The 22,765-nt window shown below is 40.2% G+C and overlaps 2 protein-coding genes across 4 annotated transcripts in view; one reads left to right on the top strand and one right to left on the bottom strand.

Annotated features, from left to right (window-relative positions):
- Window positions 1–4,038: 4,038 nt before the first annotated feature.
- On the bottom strand, window positions 4,039–22,146 carry LOC133650065 (protein FAM83H-like). Of its 3 annotated transcripts, XM_062046863.1 has the most exons (9): window positions 20,999–21,285; window positions 20,637–20,775; window positions 15,509–15,683; window positions 15,084–15,416; window positions 11,904–12,068; window positions 11,707–11,831; window positions 11,093–11,635; window positions 8,803–11,008; window positions 4,039–5,494 (listed from the first exon to the last, which is right to left on the bottom strand). In XM_062046863.1, exons 3-9 carry the CDS (start codon window positions 15,629–15,631, stop codon window positions 5,474–5,476), a joined length of 3,516 nt encoding a protein of 1,171 aa, XP_061902847.1. In that variant the 5' UTR covers window positions 15,632–15,683; window positions 20,637–20,775; window positions 20,999–21,285; the 3' UTR covers window positions 4,039–5,473. The 3 variants fall into 3 exon arrangements, with proteins under 3 accessions (XP_061902847.1, XP_061902848.1, XP_061902846.1); XM_062046864.1 differs by lacking the exons at window positions 20,637–20,775; window positions 20,999–21,285 and adding an exon at window positions 21,991–22,146; XM_062046862.1 differs by lacking the exon at window positions 20,637–20,775 and having other exon boundaries at window positions 20,999–21,284.
- LOC133650069 (activity-dependent neuroprotective protein 2a-like) overlaps window positions 21,977–22,765 on the top strand; it is a 53,818-nt gene continuing 53,029 nt past the window's right edge. The window contains exon 1 of the mRNA XM_062046868.1: window positions 21,977–22,074. The gene's annotated coding sequence lies outside the window, so the exon portion shown is untranslated. The remainder of the gene's footprint in view (window positions 22,075–22,765) is intronic.

Genomic DNA, 22,765 nt, shown 5'->3' with positions numbered 1-22,765 from the left:
ACTAAATATCTTGTATCTCCATATGGTGTTTGATAATAATCACTTCAAATATTTACAATCCCAGAGAGAGCACACAATAAACTGGACAGCCACTAAATCTTTGGTTTAATCACACAATCCAACAGAGTGGAGACGTCCAGGAGTTAGTCATGTCCTACAGAACCACCTCGCTCCTTTCCCCACCAAACATGTTTATTTACATTAAATAACCAGCCAAATAGACACATACACTTCTCATTCATGTCCAACCTGTTAGACTCAATCCTTACATCCACTTTCATGAGCTGACTTTTAGGCTGCATTCACACCTGCCATCTGCTACTCTATTCCAGACCACTATATATATATATATATATATATATATATATATATATATATATATATATATATATATATATATATATATATATATGTCTTAATTAGATTATCCAAAAAAAATAGTGCTCGATACCGTGGTAGAGCGTAATATGTGTGTGTGGGAAAAAATCACAAGACTATTTCATCTCTACAGGCCTGTTTCATGAGGGTTTCCTCAATCATCAGGAGAGTTTTTTTTTTCTCCTGATAATTGAGGAAACCCTCATGAAACAGGCCTGTAGAGATGAAATAGTCTTGTGATTTTTCCCCACACACACACATATATATATATATATATATATATATATATATATATATATATATATATATATATATATATATATATATATATATATATATATATATATGTATATGTGTGTGGAAACCCTCATGAAACAGGCCTGTAGAGATGAAATAGTCTTGTGATTTTTTCCCACACATATATATGTATATATATGTGTGTGTGTGGGAAAAAAATCACAAGACTATTTCATCTCTACAGGCCTGTTTCATGAGGGTTTCCTCAATCATCAGGAGATTTTTTTTTCTTTTTTTTTTTCTCCTGATGATTGAGGAAACCCTCATGAAACAGGCCTGTAGAGATGAAATAGTCTTGTGATTTTTTCCCATATATATATATATATATATATATATATATATATATATATATATATATATATATATATATATATATATATATATATATATATATGTATATATGTATATGTGTGTGGGAAAAAATCACAAGACTATTTCATCTCTACAGGCCTGTTTCATGAGGGTTTCCTCAATCATCAGGAGATTTTTTTTTCTTCTTCTCCTGATGATTGAGGAAACCCTCATGAAACAGGCCTGTAGAGATGAAATAGTCTTGTGATTTTTTCCCACACACACACACACACACATATATATATATATATATATATATATATATATATATATATATATACACTGCCGTTCAAAAGTTTGGGGTCACATTGAAATGTCCTTATTTTTGAAGGAAAAGCACTGTACTTTTCAATGAAGATAACTTTAAACTAGTCTTAACTTGAAAGAAATACACTCTACACCAGGGGTCAGCAACCTTTTTGAAAGCAAGAGCTACTTCTTGGGTAGTGATTAATGCGAAGGGCTACCAGTTTGATACACACTTCAATAAATTGCCAGAAATAGCCAATTTGCTCAATTTACCTTTAACTCTATGTTATTATTAATAATTAATGATATTTACACTTAATTGAAAAGTTTAAAAGAGGAGAAAACACGAAAAAAAATGACAATTAAATTTTGAAACATAGTTTATCTTCAATTTCGAGTCTTTAAAATTCAAAATTCAACCGAAAAAAAGAAAAGAAAAACTAGCTAATTCGAATCTTTTTGAAAAAATTCAAAAAATAATTTATGGAACATCATTAGTCATTTTTCCTGATTAAAATTAATTTTAGAATTTTGATGACATGTTTTAAATAGGTTAAAATCCAATCTACACTTTGTTAGAACATATAACAAATTGGACCAAGCTATATTTCTAACAAAGACAAATCATTATTTCTTCTAGATTTTCCAGAACAACATTTTAAAAAGAAATTCAAAAGACTTTGAAATAAGATTTAAATTTGATTCTAGAGATTTTCTAGATTTGCCAGAATAATTTTTTTGAATTTGAATCATAATAAGTTTGAAGAAATATTTCACAAATATTCTTAGTCGAAAAAACAGAAGCTAAAATGAAGAATTAAATAAAAATTTATTTATTATTCTTTACAATAAAAATTGTTTTTTACTTGAACATTGATTTAAATTGTCAGGAAAAAAGAGGAAGGAATTTAACAGGTAAAAAGGTATATGTGTTTAAAAATCCTAAAATCATTTTTAAGGTTGTATTTTTTCTCTAAAATTGTCTTTCTGAAAGTTATAAGAAGCAAAGTAAAAAAATTAATGAATTTATTTAAACAAGTGAAGACCAAGTCTTTAAAATATTTTCTTGGATTTTCAAATTCTATTTGAGTTTTGTCTCTCTTAGAATTAAAAATGTCGGGCAAAGCGAGACCAGCTTGCTAGTAAATAAATAAAATTTAAAAAATAGAGGCAGCTCACTGGTAAGTGCTGCTATTTGAGCTATTTTTAGAACAGGCTAGCGGGCTACTCATCTGGTCCTTACGGGCGACCTGGTGCCCGCGGGCACCGCGTTGGTGACCCCTGCTCTATACATTGCTAATGTGGTAAATGACTATTCTAGCTGCAAATGTCTGCTTTTTGGTGCAATATCTACATAGGTGTATAGAGGCCCATTTCCAGAAACTATCACTCCAGTGTTCTAATGGTACAATGTGTTTGCTCATTGGCTCAGAAGGCTAATTGATGATTAGAAAACCCTTGTGCGATCATGTTCACACGTCTGAAAACAGTTTAGCTCGTTACAGACGCTACAAAACTGACCTTCCTTTGAGCAGATTGACTTTCTGGAGCATCACATTTGTGGGGTCAATTAAACGCTCAAAATGGCCAGAAAAAGAGAACTTTCATCTGAAACTCGACAGTCTATTCTTGTTCTTAGAAATGAAGGCTATTCCACTAAATTGTTTGGGTGACCCCAAACTTTTGAACGGTAGTGTATGTAAATATATACATGTATATATATATATATATATATATATATATATATATATATATATAAAATCTTTGGGCACCACACGATTCAATTCGATTCCCGGGAGTAACGATTTGATTCAGAATCAATTCTCGATTCAAAATCAATACTTTTTTTAGTAACAATGGGTGACAGTTCTGTGATGAGCTACATTCCTCCATAAAACAGCTGTGATACATTTCTATATTACTTCAAATAAAAACTGGTTTCATTGAATGAAATTCTACCCACACATTTAATAGAGTCAAATACAAAGAAGTATCCAACACTTGTCTTTTCTAAAGTAAGTCTGTACAGCAGATGTAGATCATCATCTACATCAGTGGTCCCCAACCACCGGTCCACGGCCCGGTACTGGTCCGTGGACCGATTGGCCGCACAAGAAATTAAAAAAAAAAAAAAAAAATTTTTTTTTTTTTTTAAAATTAAATCAACATAAAAAACAATATATACATTATATATCAATATAAATCAATACACTATGCAGGGATACAGTCCGTAAGCACACATGATTGTATTTCTTTATGACAAAAAAAAAAAAAAAAAAAAAATTTTTTTTTTTTTTTTTTTTACTACCTCCCCCCCGGTCCGTGGGACAAATTTTCAAGCATTGACCGGTCCGCAAGTACAAAAAGGTTGGGGACCACTGATCTACATCAACAATAGGATTTGTCTGGGTGGCTGGACAGCACAGATTTAAAAAAAAAAGAACATCGATTTTTGATTTTTTTTTTTTAATCGATTAGGAATCGTTACATGTAAGAATTGCGACTTATTCAAAGAAAAGTTTTTTTGACACCCCTAATATAAATATACTTGGTGCAGTTGGCTCCACCCTGCTATATCTGTCCTGACCAAAGCCTGTGCAGTAAAAACCTAAGAAATGACATCATCAGGCAGCTTTTGTCATCAATTATCTGACATAACTTAAACATTCTGAACCTAAATGATGTCTACCAGGTTGAATATTTGGTTATTTTTCAAAATTTTGAATCTCAGATTTGACAAAAAGCTTGTCAAATATACTTAGAAAGAGCTTTTGTGACATAACTCCGATATTCCAGACTAAAATGTTGTCTGCTAGGTTGAATACTTAATTGTTTTAAACGGTTCTGATATATTTTTCAGCTTAGATTTGACATAAAGCTTGTAAAATATACTTTAAAGAGCTTTTGTGACATAACTCTGATATTCCAGACTAAAATGTTGTCTACTAGGTTGAATACTTAATTGTTTTAAACGGTTCTGATATATTTTCCAGCTTAGATTTGACAAAAAGCTTGTAAAATATACTTTTTTAAGAGCTTTTTGTGACATAACTCTGATATTCCAGACTAAAATGTTGTCTGCTAGGTTGAATACTTAATCGTTTTAAACGGTTCTGATATATTTTTCCAGCTTAGATTTGACAAAAAGCTTGTAAAATATACTTTTTTAAGAGCTTTTTGTGACATAACTCTGATATTAGACTAAAATGTTGTCTGCTAGGTTGAATACTTAATCGTTTTAAACGGTTCTCATATATTTTTCCAGCTTAGATTTGACAAAAAGCTTGTAAAATATACTTTTTTAAGAGCTTTTTGTGACATAACTCTGATATTCCAGACTAAAATGTTGTCTACTAGGTTGAATACTTAATTGTTTTAAACGGTTCTGATATATTTTTCAGCTTAGATTTGACAAAAAGCTTGTAAAATATAGATTTTGTGACATAACTCTGATATTCCAGACTAAAAAGAGCACCATTGGGAGAAAACGGGGAACTCTTCCAACCTATTTTGTCTTACGTTTGTCATTTTTACGCTCCTCTGTGAGTTGAAATGAAGCCAACCGCACCAGAGTTCACTTGCAAGCAGACTGAAACCCATGCCTCGAGCGGTCTCGGCCACACTCGACCAAGCGTACCGCACCAGTAGAGCGAAGAGAGAGTTCTGGTAAAGCGAAGCAAACACGGCAGGTGTGAATGCAGCCTCACTCGCATGTGTTAGCATGCTAGCATGTGTTTGTGTTTTCAGCCGTCGTCCGTTCCCCAGTTCATTCTGCTAGTCTCCTGGATTGGCACAGTAAATCCCCAAAATGTAAAAAAAAAAGAAAACTACACAATTGATATCAACACAAAGCACCCAGGGAAATGTCCAACTAGATTCCAGGTACATTTATTTAATGGCTTCTGCATTTCCCGCCATTTCGGTGCAATGTCTCACTTCCTGTGTCTTTCAGTCGTGTCCACAGCCCTCCCTTCTTCCTTGAGCCTGTCCTCTTGCTGAGTGTACCAGTGTTTGGCAAACATTCCGCACCCATTGACTTCACGTTTCAAGCTTACTTCCGGGGTAAAAATCCAGCAGGTATAAAAAAAAAAACACAACAAAAAAAAAAGCGGACCTGGCATGTGGTTGGCACATTGTGGCTGTTTGATCGTCGCTTTATTAAGATTCCACGTCATCGTTCACTCCTCCGTCTGTCATGTTATCCCAAGGTATTCCCCATCTGTTACCAGAACGACAGGAATGGTTTTGGGGGTTAATCAGAATCAGCGACAGAAATGTACAGTGGTGGTGAAAAGTGTACGTACACGTGTAAACAACATCATGTCATGGCTGTCTTGACTTTACAATCATTTCTACAACTCTTCTGCTTGACCACAAAGTTGCTGCACTTCAGCTAAATGTGTTGCTTTTCTGACATGGACTTGTTTCTTCAGCATTGTCCACTTTGGGAAGGCCATTCTAAAGCCTTCATTCTAGCCTGATTTAGCCATTCCTTTACCACTTTTGAGGTGTGTTTGGGGTCATTGTCCTGTTGGAACACCCAACTGCGCCCAAGACCCAACCTCCGGGCGGATGATTTTAGCTTGTCCTGAACAATTTGGAGGTAATCCTTTTCTCCTCCAAACATATTGGTGGGTATTGTGGCCAAACAGCTCCATTTTTGTTTCATCTGACATTACATGGACAAAGATAAGACCTTCTGGAGCAGTGGTCCCCAACCACCGGTCCGCGGACCGATTGGTACCGGGCCGCACAAGAAATTAATTTTTTAAAATATGAAATCAACATAAAAAACACAATATATACATTATATATCAATATAGATCAATACAGTCTGCAGGGATACAGTCCGTAAGCACACATGATTGTATTTATTTATGTAAAAAAAAAAAAAATTAATTTCTTGTGCGGCCCGGTACCAATCGGTCCACGGACCGGTACCGGGCCGCGACCCCATTGGTACCGGGCCGCACAAGAAATAAATTTTTTTTTTTACATAAATAAATACAATCATGTGTGCTTACGGACTGTATCCCTGCAGACTGTATTGATCTATATTGATATATAATGTATATATTGTGTTTTTTATGTTGATTTCATTAAAAAAAATTAATTTCTTGTGCGGCCCAGTACCAATCGGTCCATGGACCGGTACAGGGCCGTGGCCCGATTGGTACCGGGCCGCACAAGAAATTTTTTTTTTTTTTTTACATAAATAAATACAATCATGTGTGCTTACGGACTGTATCCCTGCAGACTGTATTGATCTATATTGATATATAATGTATATATTGTGTTTTTTATGTTGATTTCATTAAAAAAAATTGGTACCGGGCCGCACAAGAAAGTAATTTTTTTTTTTTTTTTTTTAATGAAATCAACATAAAAAACACAATATATACATTATATATCAATATAGATCAATACAGTCTGCAGGGATACAGTCCGTAAGCACACATGATTGTATTTATTTATGTAAAAAAAAAAAAAGAAAAAAAAATTTCTTGTGCGGTACCAACCGGGCCGCACAAGGAATTATTTAAAAAAAAATTTTTTTTATGAAATCAACATAAAAAACACAATATATATCAATATAGATCAATACAGTCTGCAGGGATACAGTCCGTAAGCACACATGATTGTATTTATTTATGTAAAAAAATAAAATAAAATAATAATTTCTTGTGCGGCCCGGTACCAATCGGGCCGTGGACCGGTACCGGTCCGTGGACCGATTGGTACCGGGCCGTACAAGAAATTATTATTATTATTATTATTTTTTTATGAAATCAACATAAAAAACACAATATATACATTATATATCAATATAGATCAATACAGTCTGCAGGGATACAGTCCGTAAGCACACATGATTGTATTTATTTATGTAAAAAAAAAAAAAAAATTCTTGTGCGGCCCGGTACCAATCGGTCCACGGCCCGATTGGTACCGGGCCGCACAAGAAATTAATTTTTTATTTTATTTTTATGAAATCAACATAAAAAACACAATATATACATTATATATCAATATAGATCAATACAGTCTGCAGGGATACAGTCCGTAAGCACACATGATTGTATTTATTTATGTAAATAAATAAATAAAATAAAAAAATTAACCCCCCCCCCCCCCCACCGGTCCGTGGGACAAATTTTCAAGTGTTGACCGGTCCGCCGCTACAAAAAGGTTGGGGACCACTGTTCTGGAGGAAAGTTCTGTGGTCAGATGAAACAAAAATGGAGCTGTTTGGCAACAATACCCAGCAATATGTTTGGAGGAGAATAGGTGAGGCCTTTAATCCCAGGAACACCACACCTACCGCCAAGCATGGTGGTAGCAGCATTATGCTCTGGGCCTGTTTTGCTGCCAATGGAACTGCTGCTTTAAATGGGACAATAAAAAAGGAGGATTACCTCCAAATTGTTCAGGACAAGCTAAAATCATCAGCCCGGAGGTTGGGTCTTGGGCACAGTCGGGTGTTCCAACAGGACAATGACCCCAAACACACCTCAAAAGTGGTAAAGGAATGGCTAAATCATGCTAGAATGAAGGTTTTAGAATGGCCTTCCCAAAGTGGACAATGCTGAAGAAACAAGTCCATGTGAGAAAAGCAACACATTTAGCTGAACTGCACCCATTTTGTGGTCTGGATGGCTACCAAAAGCGCCTTATTGCAGGTAAACTTGCCAAGGGACATGCAAGCAAATATGAACATTGCTGTATGTATACTTTTGACCCTCACATTTTCAGTAGAGCCATAATAAATTCATAAAAGAAGCAAACTTCATGAATGTTTTTTTGTGACCAACAAGTATGTGCGCCAATCACTACATCACAAAAAAACAAGAGTTGTAGAAATGATTGACAGCCATGACATGATGTCCTTTACACGTGTATGTACACTTTTCACCACCACTGTATGTTTAATAACAGGAGTGACTTCTAGTGAATAAATGATTTGATGGTAACAAACATGTTGACTGAACTAAAGCTTTATTCCACTAAGGAACATGTTATAATAATAATAATAATAATAACTGGGATTTATATAGCGCTTTTCTAAGTACCCAAAGTCGCTTTACATGTTAAAAACCCATCATTCATTCACACCTGGTGGTGGTAAGCTACTTTCGTAGCCACGGCTGCCCTGGGGTAGACTGACGGAAGCGTGGCTGCCAATTTGCGCCTACGGCCCCTCCGACCACCACCTATCATTCGTTCAACATTCATTCACCAGTGTGAGCGGCACCGGGGGCAAGGGTGAAGTGTCCTGCCCAAGGACACAACGGCATGGTAAGAGGCAGGGAGCGAACCTGCAACCCTCAGGTTTCTGACACGGGCGCTCTACCCACTACGCCATGCCGCCCCGTTATGTCTCAGAAAGCGTTAAAATCATTATTCTCAAGTGCTAAACTTCATTTACTGCATCTTAACACAACCTAGGTTTGACATGTTCTACCCCCCAGTGAGTCATATTTCCTTCCCAGCTACACTGCAAGTTTCATCCTTGCAATGGTAGACTACCTCAAAGCGGCTGTAGACCTTCTTCTCCTTCCTCAGGCTCTCTATCCTCTTCAGCAGTCCCTCCCTCTCTTGGACGCCGACTTGTGGTCGCAGAAAGCGGTTCCTTTTTGCAGAGAAGTCGCTGTCCACACCCTTGGCCTTGGCATCGCGCTCGCCGTCTCCTGCGTCGTCCCGCTCAAGGCGGTTCTTCTGACTGTTGGCTGAGATCTGCTCCAGGATGACTTTGGTGTCATCGCGGAGGTTGCTACTGAACAGGGTCGAGTTAGCGGACGCCTGGTAACGTGAGACGGATGTGCCGGCTGATGTCCGGTGATTGCCGGTTGTTTGATCGGCAGGGGAAGATTCTGCGTCCTTGGCAGAAGAACTCTGCTTTTTGCTGTAATCTTCAACCATTTCTTTCACTGTGCCAATGCTGCGGTCCTCACCCGATGATTTCTTCTCCTTATCTTTGGGTACCAATAATCCCTTCAGTCTCTGGGTCTGTTTCTTCAGGAAGTCAAGGGTTTTACCGTCACTCTTTCCCTCACCACTACTAAGTGTGTTGATGGAGGTGTTGGATCCCCTCTGCTGAGCTTCCTTTGAGTCGTCACGAGGCAAAGTGGAAGAACTCTGGGAACGACTCTTCTTCAGCTCACTCTTCTCTGTGTCTGTGGCATCCGTTAAGAGCTCCTCACCGCAGGAGATCCTACGAGGGTTGAGTCCTTTGAGCTTGAGCGGGTCCCTTTTAAAGATCTTAGGGGACGGAAGGGGCTTCAATGACTTAAATAAATCTTTCTTTTGGCTATCGGATGAATTCTCCTCCTTGTGAGGTTCAAAAGGCTTCACAGCGCTCACAAAAGGCTTCGGAGAGATTAGCGATGCTTTTGTAGACGTAAACGAAGATCGCCGATTGAGGTCGGCAATTTTTGCTTGGACTTCTGATTTCTTTGCCTCGGATTCTGTTGACACGACAGCAGCAGCGGGGGTTGTCGTGCTCGCTATCGTTTTTTCGGGGACTTTGTCAGAGACGTCTGACTTTTTCTCCGCTGGCTCTGGGCCTTTCAGCGATGACTCAGTCTCCATTTTTGATGCTTTTCTCTTGGCAGCGACGTCATTGAAATACTGCAGTCGACTGGCCGGGTCATTGATATTTAGAGACGATGACACTCCGTCATTAGACTTTAAAGGTCCCTCAGATTTCTTGTATTCATCTTTTGCTTCTGTTGTATTTGTCAAACTTTTTTCCTCTTCTTCTTCTTGATTTGTAACCCCACTTTTTTCTTCTTTCTCCTTGCTCTGCTCCTCGGGTGTCTTTTTCCAGTCAAAAGGTTCTCGAGATAAAGCCCTCCTCTTCTCTAGGATCTGGGCTACGATGGAGGAAGTGCGCACAGAGTCTAACTTCTCATCTTCTTCTGTGGCTGCTTTCAGGCCAGTGCTTCCGCTGTGCATCTCTGCTTTCGACGATGAGAATATGAGCGAGGAACGTAGACGGGAGCTACGCTGCAGGAGCGGGTTAATCCGTGAGCGGAAGGATTCATGTTTCGAAAGGAAGCGATCTGGCGCCTCGCTGTCCTCCGTTCCAAAACTCCTATCATCCTCCTCATGTCTATCCACTGACATGGATCTCTTGTCACTAACTGAGGAGAGCACCTCGGTTCTGTCAGGTACAACTGGCTTTCCATAGCGTGGTCTTTGGATCTCTGCTCTGGCCTTAGGGGCAACTGAATAGTCTTGCTCCTGAGAAGGTGGGGGATCTTCAAATGCATCGGGCCCCAAGGGTTGATTCAGACCCTCTTCTCCACCTTCCTCATATGTACTAAGATACGAATGGATCCTCCAGTTCCTTAAACCGTGCCTAACACTGGAGTCTTGGTTGTGCTCCTGTTCGGATTGTTTCGAAAATGGCTTCTTCTCTGGTGGGTGAAGCTGTGTGGGTGAGCTTTGACAGGCATAAGCCTGTCCTACGGTTGGCCTCTTCAGAGCAGAACTTCCTCCATACCTTCCAGCTATTGGAGGTGTCTGAACCCCTTCTGGTCCACTTAAATCCTCTGATGAAAGATTTACACCACCTCTGCCATAGTTTCCATAGTTTGGCTCTTGATCGGAGCGGAATGAGCTGGAGTCTGAATACTGGTCAATGGCTAGATGTGTAGAACGTATTCTGTCGTAGTGTCCGTGGCCAGAACCTGATCCAGGCCCTTCATTGTACAAATGGAGTTTCTGTTCTCTGTAAAGAAAAAAAGAAAACAGTGAAGTGCAATTGCTTGAAATATTGATTTAAAAAAACATTCGCTAAGAAATGTCAATTAACCTGTGGAGGTCTGACTCATCGAGATTGTTCATGACTCTGTGCTTCATGTAGTGCCTCGAGGACATGTAGTTCTCTTGGGTTCCTTCTGCATAGCTGTGTCTCTTAAAGCCGCTCAACTCCATCTGACGGGATACCATCGACCTTCCCTGGTCCAAATATGACGACTGCAAGCGGAACTGTTGCTGAGAGTACTTGCCAATGGTGATTCCCGCCCCGGGCTCAATAGTGTGTCGGAAGGGGTCGTTCCTCCGGAAAGGAAGTGCAGAGTTGCGGTCCTGGTCTCCGTGCGAGAAACCGTAGGAAATCTCGGGTTGCCTTCGGAAACTCACGGGATTCCGTAAGGACTGGGTCCTCTTAAAACCTATCTGTCTGTTGAAGAAACTTCCAGTGTCAGAGAGGGCGAGAGTTCTGTCCGACGGGTCGACGACGAGAGGCTCCGACTGAGCATAGAGAATGCGGAACTCTTCGTCAAACGTGGCAACTAGCTCTCCAAGAAAAAGGTGAGCGATGCAGCGATGAATCTTCTCGTATGACCACATGAAGCTGTAAGAACATTTCACAATTAAATGGTAAACTATGAATGGTTTTCACCTATACTCATCAATAGAACTCACCTGTAGTTACCGCTAAGTACAGCCCTGCAGTCAGCCAGCAGGAAGCGATCTTTCATCTGCCCCTTAAAGGACTTTCCCGTCCGGGAATTATACGTTATTCCGGCCACAGTCCTGACGCGCATCATCTGTAAAAAACAACAACACTCAGAGCCTGGTGTACCTCGCAGGAAGACCTACCAGTGACGGTGAATACCTACATGGATCATGTCCAGGTTGACCTTACAGTTGATCACCATGGAGACAAAGTTGTGGGCTTCCTGCTCATCCAAAAGAATATAAATAGGAACATGGCGTGCTGCTGCGTCCAAGAGGTCAGCAAATATGTCAACATCTGTAAACATGTCCATCACCACGGCAACGACCTAAAACAGATGAAGTACACCGTGTCAGAAAATAATCATCAGAAATACCTGAATTTTTTATACAGTTTTGTGTCTGGTCTGATTATGCAATTTACTTTAGGGGTAGTCGTTCAAGAAGATGAACTATAATCAGTATGTTTTGAATACAAAGATGTGGACGTTAAACTTCCGACATAATCCGCCATGCCAAAATGTTGTCTGCTAGGTTGAGTACGTATTTTTAAAAGAGGTTCTGATATATTTTTCAGCTTAGATTTGACAAAAAGCTTGTAAAATATACTTCAAAAGCGCTTTTGTGGCATAACTCTGATATTGCAGACTAAAATGTTGCCTGCTAGGTTGAATATGTATTTTTTTAAATGGTTCTGGTGTATTTTTCAGCTTAGATTTGACAAAAAGCTTGTAAAATATACTTCAAAAGAGCTTTTGTGACATAACTCTGATATTCCAGACTAAAATGTTGTCAACTAGGTTAAATACATGTTTTTTAAAAGGTTCTGATATATTTTTCATCTGAGATTTGACAAAAATCTTGTAAAATATACTTTAAAAGAGCTTTTGTGACATAACTCTGATATTCCAGACTAAAATGTTGTCTTCTAGGTTGAATACGTATTTTTAAAAAAAGGTTCTGATATATTTTTCAGCTTAGATTTCACAAAAAGCTTGTAAAATATACTTTGAAAGAGATTTTGTGACATAACTCTGATATTCCAGACTAAAATGTTGTCTGCTCGGTTGAATATGTATTTTTTAAAATGGTTCTGGTGTATTTTTCAGCTTAGATTTGACAAAAAGCTTATAAAATATACTTTGAAAGAGCGTTTGTGGCATAACTCTGATATTCCAGACTAACATGTTGTCCGCCAGGTTCAATACGTATTTGTTTTAAAAAGGTTCTGATATATTTTTCAGCTTAGATTTGACAAAAAGCTTGTAAAATGTACTTCGAAAGAGCTTTTGTGACATAACTCTGATATTCCAGACTAAAATGTTGTCTACTAGGTTAAATACATGTTTTTTAAAAGGTTCTAATATATTTTTCATCTTATATTTGACAAAAATCTTGTAAAATATACTTTAAAAGAGCTTTTGTGACATAACTCTGATATTCCAGACTAAAATGTTGCCTGCCAGGTTCAATACGTATTTGTTATAAAAGGTTCTGATATAGTTTTCATCTGAGATTTGCTAAAAAGCTTGTAAAATATACTTTAAAAGAGCTTTTGTGACATAACTCTGATATTCCAGACTAAAATGTTGTCTACTAGGTCCAAATACATATTTTTTTTAACGGTTCTGATATATTTTTCATGAGAGATTTGCCAAAAAGCTTGTAAAATATACTTTAAAAGAGCAGGTCTAACCGCTCATGAGCGTGTGACATGTACATTGCTAGCGAATTACCCTTTTTAGCCACAAGCCTGCCAGACAGACGGATGTGGAAAGGGCGTGGCAGCAAAGTTGGCAGATAAAAAATACAATTAGGTTCTTAAGAAGATAGCATAGCCCAAACATTCTTCACGGTGACAAAGCACAAGTTAGCCTCTGGCATGCTGGGTTATTTCCACAAGATTCCGCATGACAGCTATTTAGCGTGAAGTAGCATGCTAAGCTGTGTTTACAAACTACAGTCGTCCCTCGCATCATCACTTTTCAAATATTGCAGCTTCACTACATTGCTGATTATTATCTTTTTGATAAAGAGTCACCAACCGGGACTTACAGGTCAAGTAAGGGTGACAATAACAACTAATAGGCGCAATCTTCACAGCAACAATGGAGCGGACCCCCTTTTTTGATGTCTTCATCTTCAACTCCTGCCTCATCAATTTCTGCGTTTCCATTGCCGTTTTTGCAGAGTAAGAAGCGACATTTCTCCAATTTCGACCGAGTACATTAGCGACTTGTAGGTGTTTTGCGTCATGAGCCGCGATTCTCCTAAAATCTCATCCCGCGAGACTCCAGTTTGAGGAAGATATTGCAGACGGAGACGATCGATCAAAGGCAACATCCTTTCGGTCCCCTTGACACTTGTTCGGGGATGTGGTTTCTCCGAGCCTGCGGGTCGGCCTACATTGCGGGGATGTGACCCGCGAGATGGCCCGGTGCGGCGGTGCGGTCTGATCGCAAGGGAGACCACAACGACACGTCTTCTGTAGTCGACCTGCATTGGCGCCCCGCCGGTTCGGTGCCTTTTAAATGAGGAAAAAGGGTTTCCACCATGCTTCTGTGGAAAAACTTCTATACTGAAACGTCTCAAAAACCACCTCACGAGCGCGCTAAAATGTTGTAGCCATATTTGAGAAGTTTTTCTTACTGCGATATTTAAGTTTTGTGCATCTCTCGGGGCGATGGTAAACGCAGCTAGTAACACATCTCCATATCGGTGAGCTTTTGATGCGAGTGATTTTCAAAAGACGCGACGTACCGGTACCAGTGCGTCACTTAATGCTAACAAGACTGCTAACTGCAGCTGTCTGGGTAATGCTAAGTGGAGATAAACTCTGTTGATTCAAAGGCGCGCCTCATCTTCGAGATGAATAACAAAGAAACAAAACAAAAAAAAACACAGCTAATGGCTATCTTAGCTGCAACTGTCAAGTTGACCAAGTTTTTGCACAGCAACTTATGTTTATGGCTTCATCACATGGAAGCCCAGTTCTATCTTAGAGGAATTACCCAGGATGCGATGCAGTATTTCCACGTAGTGGCCGGGTGATGATCATAGCAATGACGCCTCTGGGCTATCAGTGACTACTGTAATCTACAGAAGAACAAACTCAAGGCTACTATATTGGGCAAAATAAGTGTAAAGGGACTAAACAGTTTCTTACGCCCAAACTATTAAAATGATCGTACTTCTTGGAAATTGGTTTACAAACCAATTAGCCACGATAAACGGAGGACGACTGTACTTGTGTTCATGTGGATTGTTTGGAGTACTCTTCAGATGCTTTATTTCAGGAAAGAAAAACTATGATGTCTACAGGTTTTCTGTTTCCCGGTTCTTACTTGGCGAGCGTTCTTAATCAGTCTCCTGGCTTGCTCCTTAATGCTAGGCATGTTTGTTTCCGAGGGGTTGACCAGAGTAGTGACTTCCGTGGGCCCGACAAAGTTGTGCTGGGTGAGTGGCCAGCCCAGGTCCAGGCCCGGGGCGGCCATATCGGACTGCATGGGCCAGTAGGTGTCTGAGGATCCCTCGACATTGTGGCCCACATCTGAGAAAGTCAGATCTGGGACGCTTTGGGAGTGACTAGGCCCCTGGATGGTAGATTTGATGTGCTCGATTTCTTGTGGCGCGAGAAAGCTGACCACGTCCGCATTCTGGAGGAACTCGCAATAACCCTGATGGGGAGGAAACGCAGAGCCATTTAATAAAAAGTTAAGATCAACTTTATCCAAGTGATCACAATGCCTGAAGTACTAGAAACATTTACCGGTACGTCATGTTCTATCAGTGCATCAATGGCAAGACGATACTCCTCCTTGTAGTGCGGGGGCAGGTATTTTGGATCGAGGGGGTTCTCTCCAATTGACGAACTTTGTGACCGGTGAGCCATGGTTAGGGAAAAGGGGGTCACAGGTCAGGGTAAATCGGGGGTATGCAAAACTCTGTAAGACAGAAGGGATCGAGTCAATGCACACAGACGGTAGGCAGCATGAACAACATTTTCACATTCAGGTGCGTTTTGCTAGAGAATTGACACCATGACACGGAAATACGCGAAGGAGGGACGGGGGATGACTGAGCAGAGAGTGTTGAAGGTATGCAGAGGTGTACAGACAGGTTCTCTCAGAGTCAACGTGTCACGGCTGGTTGTTGCTTACTTCAAGTCAGCAGTTGGTTTTACAAAAGGACATTAAACTTGCAATGTTTTGGAAACACTGAAATAGATGTGACTGATTGCTTTGCTTTGAGAACTCTAATAACAAGGTTTGGGTTAGAATCTCCAGTTTCGCCAAACAGGGTGAACTAATGCAAACAGTTTGCAGGCTGTACTCCAACTGCAATGATGTGTGAAGTGCAAGCAATTGAGACAACCAGGACAAACCCGCCCCCCCGCCCCCTCCACCTCACTTCCATGTTTTTTAATTGAATTTGGCCTTGACAGCTCCGTACGAGATGTCTCAACCGGCGGTCAAGTCGCTAGAAAGTCCAATCTTCTTTTGAAGTCTGATTTCTGAAAGAGTTCCAACTCCCAAGGAGTGAGAACAAGTCTAAGTCTTTTTGATCTTAGTCAGACCTACGACGAGAACCACAATCCTGTTATACGACTTGTTGCAGCGTGTACTTTTTGACTGTTTGGATACGTTTCCGTGGAAACATAGTCACTTATACTGTGTTGGGAGCCTATTGATTGCCCGTGCTCAACAATACGTTTTTGTGTGGCACACACACAGATTGGCTGTGATAACAAGTGGTCAAAGAGTCCGGACCCGAGTGAGTCACCAGGTAACTCGTTTTTTTTTTTTTTGGGTGCAGCTACACTGTGGTTATTCATCCGGCAGTAAAATGGCCGACTTCCTGCTTTCTCTTTCATTCCTAGTAGTAGGAACTGGGGCTTTGTGGTCAGCCTCTCTTCCACTTTTCCACAGTGGCCAGGAAAGTATGTTGGACATGGAATTATTCAACAACCGCCATGCTTCAAGACCACCATTTTTATTTGGAGTAGACCCAGCTTGCTGCCTTAGGCGTTGCATCACAAAGAAGCTGGGATGACATTCCTACTTGTTATGAAATGGAGCCTGACTGTTTCTGATTCAAGCATGATTGACCTTCTGCAAAAAAAAAGGAGGACTGTTGGGTGGTTCTCTCCGCCCAGCCCTGGGATAGTCAAACATGAAGTGAGGCCTGCTTTGTTTTGACAGCAACATCAGACTGTTTAAGGTAGCTCGGGCGATAAGGTGCCTTTTCTGCTACGGTCTGAGAGGCACCCACACCCCAAACTGGTAGTTGGCAATTAGTAAATACTACTAAGCACCAACAACTTGAAATGCCCTTCTCAGCACACGGATAGTTTCAAGTTAGAGTGACACAATTGTTGTTTACGCTTTGATGTTATGAAGAATGATTTCGTAACCTTTTGTAGTTACCGACCTAACTAAAAGCGTCTAAAAAAGTTTTCCGGTCTTATATCACGGCCCTTAAAACCTTTGCGGTTTGTTCAGCCGGAAGCCGACTGCAGCTGGCCAGTGTGTTTGAGATGTGCCCAAAGTTTGCTCACAAAAGGCGAGTGGCTCATTTTTGGCATTCCTGCATCTGTGCCAAAATGCAAGAGGGGCACTGACAAAAATCTCTCAACGTGACCAAAAACTTGTCAGACATTGTGAAACCGCCCGCGTTCTCTTAACGCGTGAATACGCCTAAAGAATCGACTGATCGGGAATACCTCGCGCTCATTTCGTGTGGTAATTCGGCATGAATAGACTGAGCGAGGAATACCTGAGAACAGGTTGGGAGGGATGAGCCAGTTTGTGCTGTCGGGACCTTTCAGCGGCGCCTCGGTCATATTAATACACTCGGACAGACGAGCGCAAACACAACACGTAACATGTCCCTCATATTAACACACCTTGGCAAAAGCATTGAGTGCCACACAAAAGTACGACCTAAGGTCAGGCTCGGTGAGGTATTGGCGGAATACGGTGTTCCCTTGGTATATTCCAGAGCCCTGCTTGGTGAGGGAATTTCCACAAAGTAGTAAGATTTTTATGAATATTATATCCATCGAAAGTCCTTATGAGCCCACTTAAAAACACTTCCTATGTCACTAAAAACTCTGCAATTTCACATGAAAACTTCAAATCTCAATATGGTACTTTAAAATCTGCAATGCACTGAAGTGAACCTCCAAACACTGTCGCTTGACTGTCAAGAACTGTTGGTGAGCCTCTGTTTCTGGTATCGGGTCGAACAGAACACAACGACAAATAACGATACCAAGCAATGTTTGCTGTGTTTACAGCCATCATCCACCGAAAAGTGCCTATGCACAATTAAATAAACGTGTTTTCAGCCTGGGTTTGAACATAGCCAACATTAAGACCCGTTCCACATCTTCAAGAAGACTATTCTTGATTTTACGAGCATCAAACTGAAATGCAGTTTCACCTAGTTTGGTCCTGACTCTCCAGCTGGAGACCACTCTCTGAGGTTCTCAGATCTCGGGATGTCGAACTTGGAGCCATGCTATAATGACATAAATGGAGTGTCTACCCGAATAAAAACGCTCCCGGCCAGCTGGACCAAACAGACAACTGCCCTATGAGTGAGTCACACTTTAATATCGATCATGATACACGTCGTAGGTGTTACGTACACTGTCTGGCTAGCTGTGTACAAACAAAACATGAAATAATACTTTACAGATGATTGTTCATGTTTTTCACTCAGTACAGATTGGTGTTCTATCAGAGTGTTGTGCGTTACAAACTCAAAACGTTGTAGAAGCGGGCTTATCTCTTGCCGTAGCTAGCGTTCACGATGTGTGAGTACGCGAGAAAAAGAGTTGTTCACTCTTACAATAACAAAGTTGCTACAGCTTGGTTATTATACAGCTTACACAACGTAAACGACGTATTGTTGACGCTCTTCGAATGCACTTTTAAAGTCACTTAGAGGTAGAACGGATTGCTAACATTAGCTTAATTGCTAGCCACCAAGAGCGAGATGATTTTTTACATGTTAGAATGCAAAAAAACAACAACTTTTGTCTTCTTGTCTCTCATAATGACTGTGAACATTCCCCTCAAAAATGCATTTTCCCTTAAAGGTGCTTCGAAACATAGAGAATTTTGTTCATAGGAACATTTTAGTAACCATGTTTTGTATCATGAATTGGTGCGAAAGTAAATACTTGTTTGATCGAGTGTGTCAGCATACCTAATGAGGACAGGCGCCATGGAAAAAGTATGGATATTTCCAATAAATGACCTTCAAACCTGTGCTAGGCTACTGAAGCGACACATGTCGGCCAAGGACGTGAATAGACAATCAAGCTGGCGTTGTATGACAAGGAGGCGTGGCCAAGGTGTCAGCCCCTCCCTCTCTGGTACCGGCTGTAACTCCGCGGAAACGCGGAAAGTTCCCAGCGCACTTTTTCCCCCGAGTTCACGCCAGCTCCGACAGAGATGACATTCTAGAATAAGCAGCACACATGTGTGCACCCGCCACAAGAAATTTGCCACTAGACCGACTTTCCCCCCACTGTAATTACACAAACACACACACACACACACACACACACACACTGTTCCTAGATAGTGACTCACACTGAAAACATGCAGTTCGGAATCATCATCATTATCAAGCTAATGTGATCCACGTACAGTATGTGCAATAAAGACGTGTTCAGGACCAAAGTCTGCAGGTAATCTGCAATCTGCCCGCACACGTCCGATACGGCGTCCTTCGAGTAAACTCCCTCTTGGACGCCATGTTACTTTTTGACAAAGTGATTTTTTGTTGTTGTTGTCGTGCCTCTTTCACAGAAAAGTACAGTCGTAGAATTTTTGTGGAAAGTCAGAAGACCATGGACGGTCCTTTTCAGCAGTCATGAATAATTCATGACAATCATTGGTACTTTAATGAATTAATTAATATGATTATACAATTGGCAATAATGTAAACAAATCTTTAGATTTTGCAGTAAAAAAAAAGACAACGAGCGGTGATTCTTAAACTGTGGTACCGCTCGGTCCATACCACTGAACGAAATATTCAAACACGGTGTTACCGATCAAACTGTATGTGATGTTACAGTGGCCAATAACATTAAACATACATCGGCCTTGTTTTTAATGAATTTTCAGGCTCACTATGCTACTCTGTTTTCCCAGTCTGTGGAACGCTCTCCCTGACCACCTGAGGGCACCACAGACTGTGGATGCTTTTAAAAAAGGCTTAAAAACCCTTCTTTTTTTTTAAAAAAAGCCTTTTTTTTTTTAGATATATGCATACTAGTTTTAGCTATTATCTTTTTTTTTAAATACACTAGCACTTTGAATTTGTTTACTCAATTTAAAGTGCTTTTTACAAATAAAATCTATTGTTATTCTTATTATTTTAATGTCGGCCATTATGGTGGTAGTTGGAGAGGCCAGGGTTTTCCCAGAACCACTGTTTTACGTAAATGGAAAATCGGTACGATCGTTTTTTTTTCAGGGTAAAATTGTGGCTGTCAGTTGTTAGAGGGTTGCAGGTTCGATCCCCGCTTCCGCCATCCTAGTCACTGCCGTTGTGTCCTTGGGCAAGACACTTTACCCAACCTGCTCCCGGTGCCACCCACACTGCTTTAAATGGAACTTAGATATTGTGATAAATATAATTCACTTCACTTTTACCGTAAAATCTTTTGGCATTTTTAAAATTTGATCCGAAATTTTGCCCCTTGAATTATAAGACAAGCAGGTATTCATCGTCAGTATTTTTATTTTTATTAAAATCAACGTTTGCTATCTTTCTATTTGTTGCACGAAAAGATATGCACGTGTATTTTTTTTTAAACGTCAAAATGGAAAAAAACGAACACATTTTGTAAGAAAACATTAACTTCGGCGGGCCACCTTAAATGAAGTGGCGGGCCAGATCCGGCCCCCCGGGCCTTGGGTTTGACAGCAGAGTACCACAGCAAGGAGTGGCAGCGTGCATTTCATTGTTTTTTTTTAAAGTGCAACTCCAAGCACAATCGGCGTAGAACTTAGACTGAGAAGAAAGAGCAAGCGGAGAGAAACAGGAAGTAGAGAGCAAGAGAAGGACGTGAATAAAATGAGCAGAACATCTCATTTACATTGTACTGCAGTTCAATATATGAATTGTACAACATTTGTTAAAACATTGCAAAGCCATTTATCAACAACACCCAGAAATATATGTTGTATTGCAGTAGAAAGTAAGGCAGTCAAGTTAGTGAATGGAAGAATTGTACCGTCAGCGCTTTTCTTCCAACGCCTTCTTGACCTCCAAACTTTGCCGCGGCAACAACTTTGTCTTCTCCTTCTTCCCGCCGTCACTTCCCGCGTAAAAAAAAAAAAAGTCGCGGAAAAAAGATCCGATGTCAAAAACAAACAAAAAAAGCCCAGCGAGGCTGCAGGCCCGGGCTCCGTCTTCACCGTGAGGGCCGCCGCCACTACGGCACCGAGCAGCGCCGAATGAAGAAAGAGAGGGAGCCGGCGGGGCGAGGCTCCCTCTCACCGGCAGGCGGGCTCCTCCCCCCGGGGGAACCTTGTTGACGCGGAGCCGCTGCAGGCGCGCCCCTAGCGGTTCCTGGGGGGACTGCAACCGTCACTGCGCCCTTTTATTAGAATGTCGTCATACGCCTAATATAATTGAATACTACTATTATTATAGTTGAATACATGTAAATATACCGCATCACAATTACTATTAAAAAAAAGAAAACATAAAAAAGTGGAATAAAAGAGCAAACAGGTGAAATATGGGTGAGGGCGGACCTACGTCACTTCCGCCTACCAATCCCCTAGCAACCGGGATCGTTGAAAACAAAGCAGCTCACAGCATTGACAGAAAAAGCATTTAACGAGCGTCGTGGCTTGGAAGTCGGCGTTAAATCCTTCATTTACGCATTTTTACTTATTCGCATATCGTGTGAGAAAACGAAAATGTATTATTTGCGTCAGACTCGTCTCAGTGAACTTTAAAGCTTCTCAGGCTTAGCTTAGCTTGCTAGTTAGCTTAGCCTGCGCGCTACTAAGAAAGAGACGCGGAAGTTATCAACAACAAGATGAAGTGTTAGTGTTTAAAATATTGAGAGATTTGAGGGCTACATGTATTGAATGGCAACATGAAAATGATAGGGTTTATTGGTTTTTAAAAACCCAACTGTTAAGTGCAAATTAAAACGAAACCGGTTTTCGAAAATAGCTAGCTAGGCTATAGACTATATAGTATATTACTTACTTAACTTAATCCTCTTCTTCCCGGATGGGAAATAAGGCTTCGACGACTCGACGCCATTCATCTCGCTGCTGTGCTTCGCCCCATGTAAGCTTCATCTCTTTCAGCTCCCCTTCAACTGTTCTTCGCCAGGTGTTCTTTGGCCGCCCTGGCTTACAATTTCCCGGTGGTGTCCATCTTAACGCTGCCTTTGGTATCCTCTCGTTGTCCGGTTTTCGAAAATAGCTAGCTAGGCTATAGACTACACCAGGGGTCACCAACCTTTTTGAAAGCAAGAGCTACTTATTGGGTAGTGATTAATGCAAAGGGCTACCAGTTTGATACACACTTCAATAAATTGCCAGAAATAGCCAATTTGCTCAATTTACCTTTAACTCTATGTTATTATTAATAATTAATGATATTTACACTTAATTGAACGGTTTAAAAGAGGAGAAAACACGAAAAAAATGACAATTAAATATTGAAACATAGTTTATCTTCAATTTCGATTCTTTAAAATTCAACCGAAGAAAAGAAAAACTAGCTAATTCGAATATTTTTGAAAAAATTAAAAAAATAATTTATGGAACATCATTAGTAATTTTTCCTGATTAAAATTAATTTTAGAATTTTGATGACATGTTTTAAATAGGTTAAAATCCAATCTACACTTTGTTAGAATATATAACAAATTGGACCAAGCTATATTTCTAACAAAGACAAATCATTATTTCTTTTAGATTTTCCAGAACAAAAAATATTAAAAGAAATTCAAAAGACTTTGAAATAAGATTTA

This window comes from Entelurus aequoreus, linkage group LG05 (genome assembly GCF_033978785.1).
Source record: "Entelurus aequoreus isolate RoL-2023_Sb linkage group LG05, RoL_Eaeq_v1.1, whole genome shotgun sequence".
Classification (NCBI taxonomy): Eukaryota; Metazoa; Chordata; class Actinopteri; order Syngnathiformes; family Syngnathidae; genus Entelurus; species Entelurus aequoreus.
This window is presented reverse-complemented; position numbering and strand designations above follow the sequence as displayed.

What these genes read in the sequence shown, in the direction of transcription:
- LOC133650065 (XM_062046864.1), bottom strand. Translation starts at nt 15,631, where the DNA reads ATGGCTCACCGGTCACAAAGTTCGTCAATTGGAGAGAACCCCCTCGAT. An exon ending in TGATTAAGAACGCTCGCCAA is followed by an intron (nt 12,069 to 15,083) that starts GTAAGAACCGGG and finishes CATCTGTTTTAG; the next exon opens with GTCGTTGCCGTGGTGATGGA. An exon ending in TCAACCTGGACATGATCCAT is followed by an intron (nt 11,832 to 11,903) that starts GTAGGTATTCAC and finishes TGTTTTTTACAG; the next exon opens with ATGATGCGCGTCAGGACTGT.